Consider the following 18,117-nt stretch of genomic DNA (forward strand, 5'->3'; position numbering starts at 1 on the left):
GTCCCCTTTCCTGGCACACAGCTCCTAAAACTCTTGGACTCTCCAGAATATTAAGAATGACTAGCATGGGACTTCCCTGGTGGCACAGTGGTTAAGAATCCGCCTGCCAATGCAGAGGACACGGGTTCGAGCCCTGGTCCAGGAAGATTCCACATGCTGCGGAGCAACTAAGCCCGTGCACCACAACTACTGAGCCTGCGCTCTAGAGCCTGCGAGCCACAACTACTGAGCCCACGTGCCACAACTACTGAAGCCCACTTGCCTAGAGCCTGTGCTCCGCAACAAGAGAAGCCACCACAATGAGAAGCCCGCGCACCGCAACGAAGAGTAGACCCCACTCGCCTCCACTAGAGAAAGCCCGTGCACAGCAATGAAGACCCAACGTAGCCATAAATAAATAAATAAATACATAAATAAATTTAAAAAAAAATAAAGAATGACTAGCATGCAAAAGAGTAGTCTTTTGTATGCTAATGAGATGACTGGTGGCCGTGTTTACTGCCCCTCCCTCGCCCACAGATAGCATCAGATGGGGGCTGGTCACCCAAAAGACCAGTACTTGACTAGAAGTTTGGAACTTTCAGCCTTAACCCTGAAACCTCTAGGGAGGGGAATGGGACTGGAGATTGTGCTCATCACCAATGGCTAGTGACTTAATTAGTCATGCCTGCATAATGAAACCTCCATAAAAACCCCTAAATGATGGAGTTTCTGTTGGTGAACATGGTGCAGTGCCGGGAGGGTTCCCAGCCCAGAGAAGGCAAGGAAGCTCCACGCCGCTACCCATACCTTGCCCTGTGTGCCTCTTCCATTTGCCTGTTTCTGAGTTGTATGCTTTGTAATAAAGCATGTTCCTGATTCTAGCAAATTATTGACCCTGAGGAGGGGGTTGTCATACCCCTGATTTATGGCTGGTCTGTTGGATGTCTGGGAGGCCCAGGACTGGTGACTGGTGTCTGAAGTAGGGGGCACTCTTGTGGGACTGAGCCCTTAAATTGTGGGTTCTGCCCTGACTCCAGTAGTTAGTGTCAGAATTAAATTCAAGTGTTGGTGTCTGGGGAATCAGGGAATTGGTTGTTGGTGTTGGAAAACACCCTGGACTTTCCAGAAAGAGTCTTGCCATTCCCATTCTTAAAAGCATATCTTGGGAGGGCCCATTACAGATACATTGGGGTAAAATAAGGGGGAAAAATATTACGTTTAAACTCTTTCATTAGAGTGAATTTTGAATCTACGCAGATGCAGACAAAACAATGAATCCCTGTGTCCCCGTCACATGGCCCCCAAACCATCACACTGTGGCCAGTCCTGTCCTATCCACACCCCACCTACCCTCACCTCCAGCCCCTGTATTATGTTGAAAAATCTCAGAAATCTACCCCCGTTTCTTGTATACATATTCTAGTATGTTGGGTTTTTTTTAAATTTTTTTTAAATTTATTTTTGGCTGCGTTGGGTCTTTGTCGCTGCATGTGGGCTTTCTCTAGTCGCGGCAAGCAGGGGCTACTCTTCGTTGCGGTGCGCGGGCTTCTCTTGTTGCAAAGCATGGGCTCTAGGCGTGCGGGCCTCAGTAGTTGCGGCACATGGGCTCAGTAGTTGTGGCTCGCGGGCTCTAGTGCACAGACTCAGTAGTTGTGGCGCATGGGCTCAGTTGCTCCGCAGCATGTGGGCTCTTCCCAGACCAGGGATCGAACCCGTGTCCCCTGTATTGGCAGGCGGATTCTCAACCACTGCACCACCAGGGAAGTCCCTTTCAGTATGTATTACCAAATGATAGTTTTTAAATTGTGGCAAGAACACTAAACATAAGATCTACAGATTTTTTTTTTTAATTTTTAATTTATTTTTGGCTGTGTTGGGTCTTCGTTGCTGTGCGCGGGCTTTCTCTAGTTGCGGCGAGCGGGGGCTACTCTTCATTTTGGTGTGTGGACTTCTCATTGCAGTGACTTCTCTTGTTGCAGAATATGGGCTCCAGGCGCGCAGGCTTCAGTAGTTGCAGCGTGCGGGCTCAGTAGTTGTGGTTTGCAAGCTCTAGAGCACAGGCTCAGTAGTTGTGGCGCACGGGCTTGGTCGCTCCATGGCATGTGGGATCTTCCCAGACCAGGGCTCGAACCCGTGTCCCCTGCATTGGCAGGTGGATTCTTAACCACTGCACCACCATGGGAGTCCAGACCTACAGATTTTTAAGTGCACAATACGATAGTCTTAACTGTACAGAGTTGCACTGCAGATCTCTAGGACTTAATTGTCTTGCATGACTGAAACTTTATACTCATCAAACAGCAACTCTCCCCTCCCCCCTCCCCCCAGCCACTGGCAACCACCATTCTACTTTCTGCTTCCGTGAGTTTGACTGTTTTAGATACCTCATAGAAGTGAAATCATGCAGTATTTGTTTTTCTGTGGCTGGCTTATTTCACTTAGCATAATGTCCTCCAGGTTCATCCATGTTGTGGCATATGACAGGATTTCCTTCTTTTTAAGGCTGAATAATATATTCCATTGTTATGTATATTACCACATTTTCTTTTTTTTTAAATAAATTTGTTTATTTTTATTTTTGGCTGCATTGGGTCCTTGTTGCTGCACATGGGCTTTCCTTTAGTTGCGGCGAGTGGGGGCTACTCTTTGTTGCGGTGCGTTGGCTTCTCATTGCAGTGGCTTCTCTTGTTGCGAGCACGGGCTCTAGGCGCATGGGCTTCAGTAGTTGTGGCACTCGGGCTCAGTAGTTGTGGCTTGCAGGCTCAGTAGCTGTGGCACACGGGCTTAGTTGCTCCACGGCATGTGGGATCTTCCCAGACCAGAGCTCGAACCCGTGTCCCCTGCATTGGTAGGCAGATTCTTAACCACCGCGCCACCAGGGAAGCCCTACCACAGTTTCTTTATCCGTTCATCTATTGACGGACATTTAAGTCGTTTCCATATTTGGGCTATTGAATAATGCTGCAATGAACATGGGAGTACAGATATCTCTTCAAGATCCTGATTTCAGTTCTTTTGGATAAATACCCGTAAGTGGGGTTACTGGATCATATGGTAGTTATATAAATGATAGGCCCTTTACACTATAATCACACTTAAAAACTCCCAAACAGAACATGTATTAGTACTGCATTTCTTTTTAATGCTGAATAATACAGGCATACTTTGTTTTATTGCACTTTGCAGATACTGCATTTTTTACAAATTGCATGTTTGTGGCAACCCTGTGCTGTCAGATGATGGTTAGCATTTTTTAGCAATAATATATTTTTAAATTAAGGTATGTACATTTTTTTAGACATAATGCTGTTGCACACTTAATAGACTACAGTATAGTGTTAACATAACTTTTATATGCACTGGGAAACCAAAAAATTTGTGTAACTCACATTATTTTGATACTCGCTTTATTGTGGTGGTCTAGAACCAAATCCACAATGTCTCCGAGCTGTGCCTATATTCCATTGCATGGATATACCACATTTTATTTATGCATTCATCAGTTGATGGACATTTTGCTGCTGTGAATAGTACTTCTGTGAACATTTATGACCAGTTTTGTGTGAACATGTTATCATTTCTCTTGGATATATACTCAGGAGTGGAATTGCTGGTGATTTGTTAACTCAGTGTTTAATCTTTTGAGGAACTGCCAAACTGTCTTCCAAATTGGCTGTACAATTTATATTCCCATCAGCAGTGTTTGAAGGTTCTAGTTTCTCCACATCTTCACCAACACTTGTTACTGTTTGTCTTTCCATTATAGTTACCCTAGTGGGTAGGCAGTGCTATCTCATTGTAGTTTTGGTTTGCATTTCCCTAATGGCTAATGATGTTGTGCATCTTTTCCTGTGCTTATTGCCCATTTGTATATCTTCTTTTGAGAAATGTCTATTCAAATCGATTGCTGATGTTTTAAATTTTTTTTTTTTTGTCTTTTTATTTTTGAGTTCTAAGAGTTCTTTATGTATTCTGGATACAAGTCTTTATCAGATATATGATGTGCAAATATTTTCTCCCATTCTGTGGGTTGTGATTTTTTTTTCTTTTTTTTTTTCTAGTTAGCATTGGTTTATAACATATAAGTTTGATATGTACAACATTATATTTTGACTTCTGTATGTACTATAGTGTTCTCACCACCAAAAGTTTAGTTTCCATCTGTCATCATATAGCTGACCCCCTTTGCCCATTTTGCCCTCACCTCACCCCTGTGGGTTGTTTTACTTTTTGGGTGATATTTGCAGTTCAAGAGTTTTACATACATGATATAGTTCACTTTACATATTTTTTCTTTTGTCATGCTTGCTTTTGTGGTCTTATCTAAGAAACCATTGCCTAATCCAATAGAGTCTAAGAGTTTTATAGCTCCTACATTTAGGTCTCTGATCCATTTTGAGTTAATTTTTGTATATGGTGTGCGATAGGGTTCCAATTTCATTCTTTTGCATGTGGATATCCAGTTATCTTAGCACCATTTGTCAAAAGACGATTCTTTTTTCATTGAATTGTCTTGTCATTCTTGTTGAAAATCAATTGACCATAAATGTAAGGATTTATATCCGGACTCTGAATTCTGTTCCCTTGACCTGTATGTCTATTCTTATGCTCGTACCATGCAGTCTTGGTTACTCTAGCTTTGTGTAGTAAGTTTTGAAGTTCTTGTGCTAATTTTTATGTGAAATCAGTTTTCCTGAACCTCAGGACAGGGTTGGTCAGTATACTTTTTCTATCTTCCTAGTTTTAGAGCTCCTTCTTCCATTGTTTTCACGAAGTGTTCAAAAATAGGGTTTCATGATTGCTGAGATCTGCTTCTGTTTCTCTCTTCTGCTTTTTTGGGATTGCCTCTTTCTTTTAGCTCTCATATCCATGTGCTACTCAATTTGAAATCTCTTCCCAGTAGTTTGTAATACAAAGACATAAAAAGAAGAAAGGTGGTCCCCTGGTTCTGCTGTCCACATAACCCCTTTTGACAATTTTTAGAAACGGGTAATGTATGTACATATTTAGGATTCTTCAACAGTTCAGGAAAGTGAAAGTCTTCTCCTCCCCCATCCTTTTGTATTAAGAGTTTCAAGAAATTCCTTTCAGGAAGAAAAAGTATACATTTACCAAAATACATGTAATTTTTCTTAAAATCATATTTATGCAAATTGTTCTTGAACTTGCTTATTTAATATATCTGAGGGATGTTTTAAAATTGGGAATATGTACAAACAGTAAATGCTGGAGAGGGTGTGGAGAAAAGGGAACCCTCTTGCACTGTTGGTGGGAATGTAAATTGATAACATCCACTATGGAGAACAGTATAGAGGTTCCTTAAAAAACTAAAAGTAGAATTACCATATGACCCAGCAATCCCACTACTGGGCATATACCCTGAGAAAACCATAATTCAAAAAGAGTCATGTACCACAATGTCCATTGCAGCTCTATTTACAATAGCCAGGACATGGAAGCAACCTAAGTGTCTATCGACAGTTGAATGGATAAAGAAGATGTGGCACATACACATATATACAATGGAATATTACTCAGCCATAAAGAGAAACGAAACTGAGTTATTTGTAGTGAGGTGGATGGACCTAGAGTCTGTCATACAGAGTGAAGTGAGTCAGAAAGAGAAAAACAAATACCGTATGCTAACACATATATATGGAATCTAAGAAAAAAAAAATGGTTCTGAAGAACCTAGGGGCAGGACAGGAATAAAGACGCAGACGTAGAGAATGGACTTGAGGACATGGGGAGGGGGAAGGGTAAGCTGGGACGAAGTGAGAGAGTGGCATGGACATATATACACTACCAAATGTAAAATAGATAGCTAGTGGGAAGCAGCCGCATAGCACAGGGAGATCAGCTCGGTGCTTTGTGACCACCTAGAGGGGTGGGATAGGGAGGGTGGGAGGGAGATGAAAGAGGGAGGAGATATGGAGATACATGTATACATACAGCTGATTCACTTTGTTATGAAGCAGAAACTAACACACCATTGTAAAGCAATTATACTCCAATAAAGATGTTAAAAATAAATAAATAAAATTGGGAATATCTGTCAGCTGAAGGGTATTATTACCACTTTTAAAATAATGTTCTTAAGGCTTCTCAGAGTAACTTAGGTAATGGGGCTCTTCTCCTCCTGGGCCCTTTTTCTTGATGGAAAGTCAGGATTCCCATGTGGTCTGGGGAAGGAACCAGGGCCAGCTGTAGGATGTTTTCCCAAGGTCATCTCTCACCTCCCGAAGACCTATGTAATGTTTTTGATAATGCTTCTTGTGTAATTATTAATCCCATTAGCATATTCTTGTTTAAATAACCTTTATGTAGCTAGGTTATCTTGGTTGTATGGTTCAGTCTCCCAGCTGTCTTTAGGTCTGTTGCCTCTGGTTACATTGTTTCAGATGACAAGTTTCTCAGGAACTCTTGATAACTTTGACTGTATGTATCTTCCTGTCAGTTAGAACATATGGTCCTTGAGGGTAGGAAACAAGTCTTTTTCTATGTGTTAGTGCTCAAAAAATCTTTCCTGACTGATGGACAAACTGCCTGAGGAGTACTGATGATGCTTTGGGGGACTTGTGTTTATTCCCTCCAGGGGAGCCAGGAAGTGGGACGGAAAGTGATACTTCTCCAGACTTCCACAATCAGGAAAATGAGCCCAGCCAGGAGGATCCTGAGGATCTGGATGGATCTGTGCAGGGAGTGAAACCTCAGAAGGCTGCTTCTTCTACTTCCTCAGGGAGTCATCATAGCAGCCATAAAAAACGAAAGAATAAAAACCGGCACAGGTCAGTGGTAGGGATCACCTTTCCCCACCCCCTCTGCCCCCACCCTATCCCCAAACACTTAGAGCTTCCGTGACCATTGCTGTGAAGGGACTTTAATAGAATAAACATTCTTCAGGATTGGTGTGGTCTTTCTGTTGCTGATGGGAAGAAATTCATTTGGTCCAAGTGAAACAGGCTAATTTTTCTCTAAGGGAGGAATTAGTGGGCATTAGAGTAACTGTGAAGGAAGACATCCTTCTCAGTGTTTCTAGTGTAGAAGAATTTGATTCCATAAAACTTTTGTTTAATACAGTGAATTTGAAATCCTTTCAGAAGAGAAAAAGGGAAATAGAAATGGAATCTGTGTACTAGTGTTTGGAGGATGCCACTAGCATGTGTTGGGAAGCTGAAAAGTGGGATAAGTCTTTTGCGCCTAATCCTGACCCCTGCCTATTCTTATTCCCTGGAGGATGGACAGAACTGATCTGATAGTGCCTTTATGCTTTTTAAATACAAGTTTTTTGATTGCTTATGATTTCTCTATTTTTATATATCTTTGTAAAATGCTGATTTCAGTATCAGAGGAACAATATAAGGGCTATAAGATACGAGAGCACCTTCCTAGATAATGTTTGTTCACTGTGTTTTTTTGCAGTGCCTAATGAGATAGGAATCACATCAGTGGACAGAGAGGTCAGGTGCCACCCAGAGAGGATTTTAGCATTCACTCTGCTTGGGGTTTATATGATAATGCCGGGGCCCGTGAGCTCAGATAATTGGAAATTATACAGCTGAACTCAGAGAGGGTAATGCAGTAGTTTCTAGAGGAAGGAATGGCCTCAAACCTTCTTCTGGGAGGTATGAAAACCAGATATCCACCAGGTTTGCGTTTGTCCTGCTCCTCTTAAGGAGCCTGCATGCTGAGGAGATGAAAGGGGGCGTGCAAGGAATGGGTGGGCTTCCCTGTGCCAGTCAGTTTGCTTCTGGGCTGGGTTGTCCCATAGAACATTCCCTCAGGCACCCAGGATATTACAGTTGTTACCTTTGCCAGATGTGGCATACAGGGATAATACAGAATTAACTCTAACGGGTTTAAGCCTCCTTGGCATCAACTGATTCTTTAATTCTTTTAAGAGATTTTCTTGTCAATGGTGGTGGTGGTTTTTAGACCCAGAAATAGTATATCCTCAAGATAGTGACTAAGGACTGCAGCTTAACATTTTTCTGCAAACCAGACATCACCACGCCAATCTCATAAGTGCAGTAAGAGAGAGCAAAAATTGCATCTCTCTTTCTCTTTTCTTTTTTTTTGGTAAGGCTACGGCTTATTTAATCACTGTGACAGGACTGACGCTAGTTTATCATAAACAGCAGAGATCCATACTCTTAAAAATATTTTTTTAAATTGTCAAGATAAAAAGGTCATGCTCTGTGTTGCTTTCATTAAGTTTACACCAGTGTCATTTTAAATGGGATAATTATTTTCCTATTTCAGAGTATCTAGAGGAGGGGTAAATTTCTTGAAAGTTTCTGGGACACTTTCTCCATTCCTGGTACACTAGACTCTATTGATAGCTATTGTTTATTTCAGGTAATACCTGATTTTCCTTAATGATATGATCAGCTGATAAAAGGGAATTAGGCATTGAACTTAACTTTCTTCTTGCAGATTGCTGGTAGATTTCCATAGTAACAGCATTTCCTACCCTTTCCTCTCCTGGCCCTAGGAACTAACTCCTTCCAGAAAAATACTAGGATTTAAAAAGATATTTGATGTTAGTTATTGCCTTCACAATGGGGCTTTCTGTTTGGAAAGCAGGATCCTTTTGTGTTCCCCAGGTTCAGTATCCTGCTGGGTTTCTCCGTTGGCCTTAGGGACTCACCTGCCCTGAGGGAGGATAGTGGAGCTGATTTGCCTTCTTTCTGGAGAAAATAGGTTTAGCACACCTTCTCAGATTCCTGCCATCTTTAGTCAGGAATTGTGTCTGGCCCAAACCCCTCGCCCCTGACTAATGTCTTAGTGGGTCTGACAGATTGGGGGACGGGGGCGGGGGAGCACTTTGTCTACACATGTTTGTAACTTTGCTCCCAGTACAGTGTCGTTTCTCCTTCAATGTACCACACCCCATGTTGTCAGATAAAAGTCAACAGTAAATTATTTCAACAAAAGTCTGAATACCCACCATGTGTAAGACACTGTTTAGTGATGAGTAAAGCAAAGTGGAAATAAGTAAGTACCCTAGCAAAAAAGGAAGAACTTTGAATTTGTCCTCTTTAGGAATATAAAAATCTATCAAATAATTTTTAGCATTCGTAAATGATCACAAGATTCTAAAGTCTTATATTTTACATGATATCTGAACGATAAGTCCCAGCGTCTTTAAAGAAAAAAGTTGAAATCAGTATAACCTATAGCTGCTCTTACAGGTTTTTGATACTGTACCAAGCTCTAGAATTCTAGGTAGTTTGTGACGTTTTCATGAAGTAGGTACAGTCTACTTCTTTAATTTCTGAACAAAGTTAAGTTAGGCTGAAAGTTAAATTTCTGACAGTTCCTGGTTTGTACACGTACTGTATACTTTTCCCAAATGTCCTAAGTGAAACTGTTGCATAAAGGTTATTGAAGTTAAGCTTTCTTCCAGCTTCACTCTTGCAAACATTGGCTAGGAGGAAATACAGCCGTTTTGCATATTGTTTTACCTCCTGTCTACAGTCTGAAAGGCTCTGGAGCCAGCTAAGGAGCTGGTGTCGTGCCCCTGGTTAACGTTTGCTTTGGAGGTCTGCCCAGCCCATGGTCTGTTAGCGGTGATGGCCCGAAACGGCCTTCTCCTCTAGGCTGCTCCCATCTGGACCCTTACGGCTTGGGTGCTTGTGGATGTCAACTTCCCTTTGTTTCAATAGGCGCACTGCAGACTTCGGCGTTCCATAATTGTAGCCCTGACATAAACCGTTAACTGCCCTCACCAGTTCAGGGGCAGAGTAATATGGCTCTGTGGTTTTTGGAATTAGACTCTGATTCAACCCTTGGCTTCTAGCATGAATGCAGAGAAAAGGAGTACCATGTTTGGACATGCTTAAATATAAAACCCGAGTTAGAAATTGCAAAATGTTTTTTATTTTCAAAAATGTATGATATTTTTATCTTTCATTTTAGTGAAAGTATATTATGCTGAGTTGTTGGTACTGTCTTCAAAGCACTTTTCATTATGTGACTAAACCCTTTGTTCTCTATTTCTTCTAAATGCCCTGTTTATTTTTCATTATAATTAAATATTTTAGAAGTTCTAACTCTGAATCTGGCAGTTAATAGAAGGCCTGCAGGTATCTAGTTTTCTAATGAAATAACTTTTCTTTTTATAGTCTGTTCTTCTGATATGAAATCCATTGAGGGAAGGGAATCTCCCAACCACAGAATCTTTGGTGCTTTGATGTTTGAAACTTTGTGGCTTAAGATTCTTAAAAGTGATTTTGTTTCTACAAATCTTGCTAGGGTGGCTAATCAACTAATTTATTCAATTAGGATATTAATTTCTATTGCTTTCTTCCTTTCAAATGCTGCCCCTCAGCCCGTCTGGCATGTTTGATTATGACTTTGAGTAAGTTTGATTTGAATTAGTATTTGTGCTGTGTTGTTTAGTGTGTAGAGACAAATATGCCTTTTTGAGACCTTTCTAACCCATAGTTTATCTGTTTAATTGTAGGTATGTATATTAGGTTAGGCTGGGAAGTTTTTTTTAAAAACAGAAAAACGTGATGGAGGTAACATTTTATTTAATAACTTAAGCAAAATTAAGTAAACTTCACTTTTATGCATTTTAATTTCTTTAAAAATAGATAACCTTTACTTTGATTCATATTTAAATTGATATCCTGGCTTTGCTTCATAAGGAGATTGATAGTTTAAGATCTTGATATTTTGCTCTGGAAAGATTTAAAAATTGAAATTTGTTGAATTTCTTTTGTGTTTCATGTCCAGGAATACAAACTCCTAGTCTCTTTCCTGTTCTTAATCACTCCCTGTCTCAGTGATTATCAGCAACATAGTCGCAGAGCTAACACATTAACGTAGAGCATGCCCTCTTAATCCAAGCTCTTTAACGTGTAATTTTGGAATAATTTTAAAAAACTGTACGACTTTTATAACTGCTATAGTGTATTTCTTTTTGAGTCATCTAAGTTTACCTTGTGGCAAGAGTATCTGCTCATGTTTTTAATAAATACTTGCTTAATAATATCTGGGTAAACAACTAAATATGACATAGTCTAATGAAGAATGTGGATTTTACTTAACCAAATAGTCTTTGTTATAGCTTGTGCCCTATGCAGTAGCTGATTCTTGGACCCGTTTTCTGTCAATTAAAATGCAAATATCTTTTATCTTTCCTATCACAGGATTGATCTGAAGTTAAACAAAAAACCACGAGCTGTAAGTATCAGCCAGACCATTTCAGAGAGGCTGGTGATTTTTGTAGATGGTTAGAAAAACGTATTTGTCTTCAGAGCTTGAGTGTTCCTAATCTGGGGTCACAGTTCTTGTTTTAAAGTCTGGGGTATCCATCTGGATGCACTTTGACTTTTAGGGTTGTGTACTTTCTTTATATTTTGGAGAGAGAAAGGCTCACACATTTTTTACTGAAGAAAAATTCCCTTTGATCAAATAATGAACTGTTAATACTACCCCTCCTCACCACCCCCATGCCTCTAACTGGTGAGTTCTCAGGTCTAGTAAGGCAGAATTGATGTTTCTGTCCCTTTGTGGACTCAGAAGACAAGCCATTTTCGATGTGAAATATTGTCTGTCATATTTGAAATAGAATCTTTGGCTACAGAGCAATAGCCTAGCAGGGTTGTTGGTGAGAATTTATCAATGTTCCGCTGAGAATAAGTTGGGACTTTTGTTTTTCTCTCTTCAGGATTATTAGAAGACTCATTAGTGCAGAAGCGTCCAGGCTATAGAGCCCTGCTTCCCTCCTCCGACCTCACAAAGATAAACACCCCTCACCTGGCTGCGTGGCCATCCATCTCTGCTTTCCCAGACCCGGTGCCTGTGACTCTGAGTAGTTTGTTCTGAAATGTGGTGACAAACAAGTCATTTCTGTAAGACTATATCGGAGCATTTACTTTGTGTCATTTTCAGTAACAATTGCAGGAAGACCCAAGACATTGTTTTAATCCCAGCAAGTTGCTAACTGTGCATTTCTCCCTTCTTGGAACCAATGTCTCCCCCGTCAAACTGGCTGGCACCAGCTTCATCTGTGATGCGCATCGATAAATGTTCTCTAGGTTTGTTTTATGCTGAACGTAGAACAAGTCACATTTCAGAGGGAGGCTGTAAATATCTGGCGTTTTCTTATTTTGTTTGTGTTTTATCATTTTTCTATGATTGTTTTTACCGTCTTATTTTCTTTTGAGGCTTTTTGTAATGCCATTGTACAGCTCATACCTTCCTGCTGACATATCTGATAATCTGTTTCGTGCAGTTGCCAATATTCTTAACTGAAAATAATTTGGTTTACCATAAATAAAATGGGGACTTGGCTTTCTGTTTTTTTTTGCAGACGGAAGGTAAGGAGTGTTTGTTTAATAATTACCTATCTTAAATCTTTTTGAGTTGGAAGCAGTTTCATGTTCAAGGAACAGGAAAAGCTGAAAAACATAAGTTTAAATCAATCCTTTTTAAATAGGTATTTTTATTCTTTTGTTATAAATAAAATTTCACAGGCTTTGACTTCTCATCCTTCACTTTTAAACTTGAGATTGTTTTTTCACTTACTTATTCGTATCATGCCTTACAGAAATTTCTTTTTCCATCTTTGATGGTATTTGCCTGATTAAATATTGCTCTAAAAATCACTAAGGCAAATGGAAAGGCTCTAAATTGTACCCAAAGCTGATAACGCCTAGAGTCCTTGAGCAAAGTGAATGACAGGATCACCGAGAGGCCACGATGCCCAGCAAATGCCCCTTCCTTTCAGGGTGGATGGGCTGAGGAACCCGTTGACGGTTGTTACCTGCCTCTGGAGCAGCGGCCATCCACCTTGGCTGCACATTGGAATCACCTGGGATGCTTACAAAAATACCAGTGCCTGGGTCCCACTCCCCAAGACTCTGACTCGGGTATAGCCTCGTATTGGGGATATTCTTTCGAAGAGTCCCTGGCATTCTGATAAGAAACCAAGTTGAGAACCACTGCATTAGGAGACTGGATTGTTCGATTTAAATCCTGTGTCATGAATCAGTCTAAGGGATAAGCTGTGGGGCCTCACCTTTCCTTTGACTCTATTTAGTCATAGTCCTTTACTATGTCCATATCTTTGTTAGAAAAAATATGTTCCATTTGTGGCAATATTGGTAGAGCTGAAATATGGATGGCGTCTATTATCTAAACACGTCTACCTTGTCAGATGTGCAAAAGCTTCCTCTTGTTCTCAAATAAACTTTTTTTTTTTTTTTTTTTGACTCTGTGGCTATTTAGATGTCTTTGCCTATGTCTTTGGTAGCAGAACTTCAGGGATTTTTTTAAGGAAGTAGTTTCTTATATAGATTGTTCCTTAAAAACAAAACAAAACTAAAAACAATGGAAACCAGAAGCTTTCTGTATCCTTTTTTGTCATTCTCCTTTCCCGGGAGGGAAGGATGGGATCCCAGTGGTTTCCTTAACTCTGAGGACAGCACACAGCAAACCTGAAGATATTTCTGACTCTCACAGTTTGACTTTTGCTAGAGATAGAGTAGGACTACTCTTAAAACGATATATTATTAAAAGCATATCTATGTATATGAATACCTCTATGTATGTATAATCACGGTTAGAGACATGGCTTGCTTTATACATATTTTCTCTATAAAGTTTAATCATTGATTAGGAGACCTCACAACTTTCCTGTAAGTTGGCCAGACATACTGGAGATACAAGGGTCTTGAGAGATCACTTAGGTTCCCTACGTTGGGCTGGTTTAGGAAAAAATGCCGGGAGATCCCTGCCTACCATACTTGTGATATTTGCAACTTTGGCTATCAGCTAAGCTTAAGTTTGCTTGAGTGTAAAAGAGGATAAGGTTATGACCTTGATCAAGTTATTGATTAGAGGAACAACCGTCCTAGCGGAGGAACACGTGTATTTAGGTGGCAGTTGCCCTCGCAGTTCCCATCTGTGACACTTGGTGGAGGTGGTCTGCTGGGTGGCCTGTGTCCTCCCATCTTAGCCGCCCCCACCAGTGACCCCTGCCCTGGAACGGCTGCCAGGACGACTGAGAAGGTACTGCCTTCACCAGCTTGGTTGGGTTTGGAATAGTGCTTGGCTTCCGGTCTTGAACCTTCTCATCTCTAAGATGGGGATAGGTTGTCCTTTGCTCCTTTTGGTAGTTACAAGATATTAAAAAAAAAATCCAGGCACTTTATGTCTTATCCTGGGAGGATGGTGCCTGTATAGAGCTTCCTAGGGAGTCTCAAGTACCCTCTTCCAGGAGATGAGCAAATAGCTCAAAGTGCTCTAAACACCATCAGACCCTAAAAATTGAACACGGAGAACGGGAACAACCCACAAAGCAGGAGGTGAGAAGCTATTTGGGGCCTAGGGGAGGGACCGAGGGAAGTGTTGTGAATTTGGACAGGGCTAGTGAGGGTTGAGAGCATGGCCTGTCGAAGCTGCCGTCCCCATCTTGGGGGCCTTCGGAGTGCTGTAGGAAATTGATCCATAATTAGGTAAAACGTTTACCCTATAATGGAGTTTATTCTCTTTGCTTAGAAGAAAGTCCCTTGCTGTGAAAGAGGAGGAAGCAGGCGTTAGCATTATTTCCGACTCCAAGATTGAGCCTTTGGGTGCTGGGGTAATGTAAGTACCCTGTAAGTATGTATTCTAAAGAGAGTATTCTTGACTTCTTGACCTGTGTGCTCAGTAAGGGAACTGAATCAAGTATTAAATGGCCTAAGCTTGAGAGCAGTAAGTATGCTGTTTTGAAACACTGTGTGACTTAGTTTTTGTTTTTATTCTGACTCCTCTGCCCCTTAGCCTTTCTCCAAATTACTGAGGCATCATTACACTTAAGAACTCACATCGGAAGCCCGGCTGGGGATGCTGCACTGGGTTTGGGTGCGGCGTGGAGAGGGAGCAGGACTGCACTCTGCACACATTTACTTCTCCCAGGCTGGGGTCGTACTGAGTCCCTGCGAGGGCGATGTGCCTGGAAGGTGCAGAGATACGAAGAAGAAGGGGCTGAGGTTCCCATTCCTGTGTTAATCCAAATTAACGTTATCAGGCCTGAATTTTATAAGTGGTAAGCTTCATGATTTGAAGCAATTTTCCCTTTGAAAAACTGCCTCTGTGGAGTAACAGTTTTCCTCGCTGAGATGGGCTGTGTCGGAGTTGATTCTCATCCCCACTTCAAAGGGTGCTGGTCTCCAAGGGGAGGGGTTGGGGGCTGGGAAGAACACGGCAGGCCTTTGGTTTATATTTACTTTCTGGCTCAGCCTTACTTAGTTCCTCACTTTGTGTTATATAATATGCAGACATATTCATTCATTAGTACATGTAAGATAATTTGTAAATAAATATTAGGTTGAACCACAAGCAGTCAACCATTTTGATCTTCCAGAATGGCAGTTATCGTGGTTTAACAACATACACATGTTGGGGGTAGGTGTGCACCAACTTTTCACCGTTCGTGTACAAGAATAAACATTAGCTGGGAATTCCCTGGCGGTCTCGTGTTTAGGACTCCGCGCCTGCACTGCTGTGGGCCAGGGATTGATCCCTGGTTGGGGAACGAAGATGCCATAATCCGCGTGGTGCCAAAAAAAAAAAAAAGAATAAACATTAGAGACCCCTGGCCAATACAGCCCTCCTCAGATCCCCATCCCCACCCCCATAACTTATTTCTCTACCCAAGGGTGCTTTAAAATATCTAATTTGAATAAGTAATACATGCAAGTGGCATATATTCAAATGGTACTGAAGTGCGATCAATGAAAAGTCAGTCCACCTGCCCCTCTGCTCCCAGTTGTCCTTCCCGGAGACAGTTTCCTGTGTATCCTTCCAGAAGAACCTTGTACATACGTGAGCAACATGCACACCTATGTGTGTCTATTACCGAAATGGGAGCATACTTTTTTCAGCTAGTAATATAGCTTAGAAAATGTTCTGTAAATGCAGCGGCCTCGTTTCTGTTGGCTACCTAATACTCCATTACATTTGTTACCAAAATCTATCTAACCCAGTCCTCTACTGATAGTGTTAATGTTATTTCCCATCTTTTGCTGTTTCAGACAGTGTTGCGGTGCATTACACACATCCTTTTGCAAACACAATGCTTAGCGGTGGGATGGCTGAGCCAAAGGGTTGAAATACGTAGAACTCACTGTGACTTTATCTTCCATATCACTTTAAAAATAGGGATACAGGGACTTCCCTGGTGGCGCAGTGGTTAAGAATCTGCCTGCCAATGCAGGAGACACAGGTTCAATCCCTGGTCTGGGAAGATCCCACATGCCGCGGAGCAACTGAGCCTGCGAGCCACAACTACTGACGCCTGCGCGCCCTAGAGCCCGAGCGCCGCAACTACTGAAGCCCGCGTACCTAGAGCCCGTGTTCCACAGCAGGAGAGGCCACCGCAGTGAGAAGCCTGCTCACCACAAAGAAGAGGAGCCCCCGCTTGCCGCAACTAGAGAAAGCCCGCGCTCAGCAGCGAGGACCCAGTGCAGCCACAAAAAAAAAAAAAGAATACAAGTATTTCTTTCTCCTTTTCCTTTCCTCCCTATTCTTCCAGTTCCTGAGAATTTTTCTTGGGTAATTTGTTACCCAGAACAGTTGGAATTTTCTGGAACTCTAAACTTTGTAGGGCGGACTGTGACCTCTGGTGTTGCTTTCCAGGTGGAGCTGCAAAGACCACTGAGAATTCCCTGTTTTTGCCTTAGCACTTACTTTCCATATTTTTCTCTTTAGATTTGTGTTTTCGGATCCTGCCGAGCATCCCAGTTTCTAGGCCCTGTGCTCAGGCCTGGGCTGGCAGCCCTGTGGGCTAAGCAGGCCCCCTGCTTCCCAGGCAGTCCTTACCAGGAGGTGCCAGCAGGTGGCAGGCAGAGCACCACAGCGCCCCTGGCCTTTAGCGAGGCTCTTCTCTGGAGAGCAGCCAGAATCAGAGCCTTTGGACCCTTCCCAGTGACCTGCCTCCTAGCAGCAAGCCTAACCCTGTGCAGTGGGTGGGTTGCCCGGTCCATTTCTCCCACCTAGTTTTGCAGCCATTTCTTAAATGGGTGAGCAGTTTAAGATCACCAGCAGCGGCCTTGAGTCGGGCTTTGAGGCCACACCCCAGAATGACAGCCTGGGGCCTCCTCCCCCTCCAGGAACTAGCCGGAAGGATTTACATACCATGGCCTGGGAATGCTTCATTTTCCTTAATTGTAGGGCCCTACTTCCTGTCCCTTTCAGCCAAATCTCCCACACCCTTCCCATGAACTAGGAGGCCCCCAGAACAGGCTCTTACTCACCACCCTCTACCCACCCTGCTATATGGTCTAGGGGGAAAAAATGAGCCAGAGGTTTGAGGATCCCTGGGGCAAAAGTGCTAGGATCCCGGAACTGCCTTCTTTAGGGGCAGGAACCCCTGGAGACCAGCTGGGCCCAGGGCTTGGGCTGATGGCACTACCCCTCCCCCAACTCTAGATTTGTGTCCCCTTGAATCCCAGTTTCTCTGTGGCTCGCTCAGTCTGTTTCTCATAGAGACCTGCCCAGCACCTCCTTCAGGGCTGGGGGCTTGCCCTTCTGTGTAGGGGAGACACAGTCTGGCTTTTCCAGGGGAACTGGGGGGAGGAGGGAGGGCACAGAGCGTGGGAAGAGGGAGGAAGTGGCAGCTGGATGGTGACTGGTGGCCTCTCCCAGCCACTCCCCCATACCACCCTGCAGGAGACCAGTGCTGTTTGGGGTGTTAGCAGCACTGGGGTGGAGGTTGCCCAGGAGCTGCTCTCCTGGAGCCCCAAAGCTCTCCTGCTCCTAGTTTAGGCCCTCAGATCTTTAGGGACTGTAGGGTTTCGTCAGGCTGGCGCGGTGCGATGGGGACAGAGGGGGCGGGGACCTCCAGTCAAGGAATTGCATCCAGTTCTCTGCCAGGGAGGCCAAGGTTTCCGTAGTCATCCTGCGCCCCAGTGTGGTTAACCCGAGTGCAGGACAGAACTTGCAAGAAGGCCCAGGGTCAGGCCCCTGCTGGTGAGAGCCCCAGGGTGGGGTGTAGGGGCCTAGGGGGGTTGGGGGAAGGGCGGGCAGGAGGCCATCCTCTGTGAGCGCCCCAGGGTCATTTCCCAATGCAGGGATTTGCATACGCTCCCGTTTCCCCATTGGCTTCTTAGCCCCTGGAACCAGGAAAACAAAAGGAGG

General features: G+C 42.9%; 1 protein-coding gene across 4 annotated transcripts in view; it reads left to right on the top strand.

Moving 5' to 3' along the window:
• The window catches only part of MEAF6 (MYST/Esa1 associated factor 6), a 28,130-nt gene extending 11,806 nt beyond the window's left edge, over nt 1-16,324 (top strand). Inside the window, exons 5-7 of one of the 4 annotated variants that reach the window (XM_061186771.1) lie at nt 6,578-6,770; nt 11,142-11,175; nt 11,663-13,183. In XM_061186771.1, the coding sequence (XP_061042754.1) occupies nt 6,578-6,770; nt 11,142-11,175; nt 11,663-11,671 (236 nt within the window). In that variant the 3' untranslated portion in view covers nt 11,672-13,183. Of the gene's footprint in view, nt 1-6,577; nt 6,771-10,450; nt 10,511-11,141; nt 11,176-11,662; nt 13,184-16,140 lie in introns of those variants that run through there. The other 3 variants (XM_061186774.1, XM_061186772.1, XM_061186773.1) reach the window with 3 other exon arrangements.
• The last annotated feature ends 1,793 nt before the right edge of the window (nt 16,325-18,117 follow it).

This window comes from Eubalaena glacialis, chromosome 3 (genome assembly GCF_028564815.1).
Source record: "Eubalaena glacialis isolate mEubGla1 chromosome 3, mEubGla1.1.hap2.+ XY, whole genome shotgun sequence".
Lineage (NCBI taxonomy): Eukaryota > Metazoa > Chordata > Mammalia > Artiodactyla > Balaenidae > Eubalaena > Eubalaena glacialis.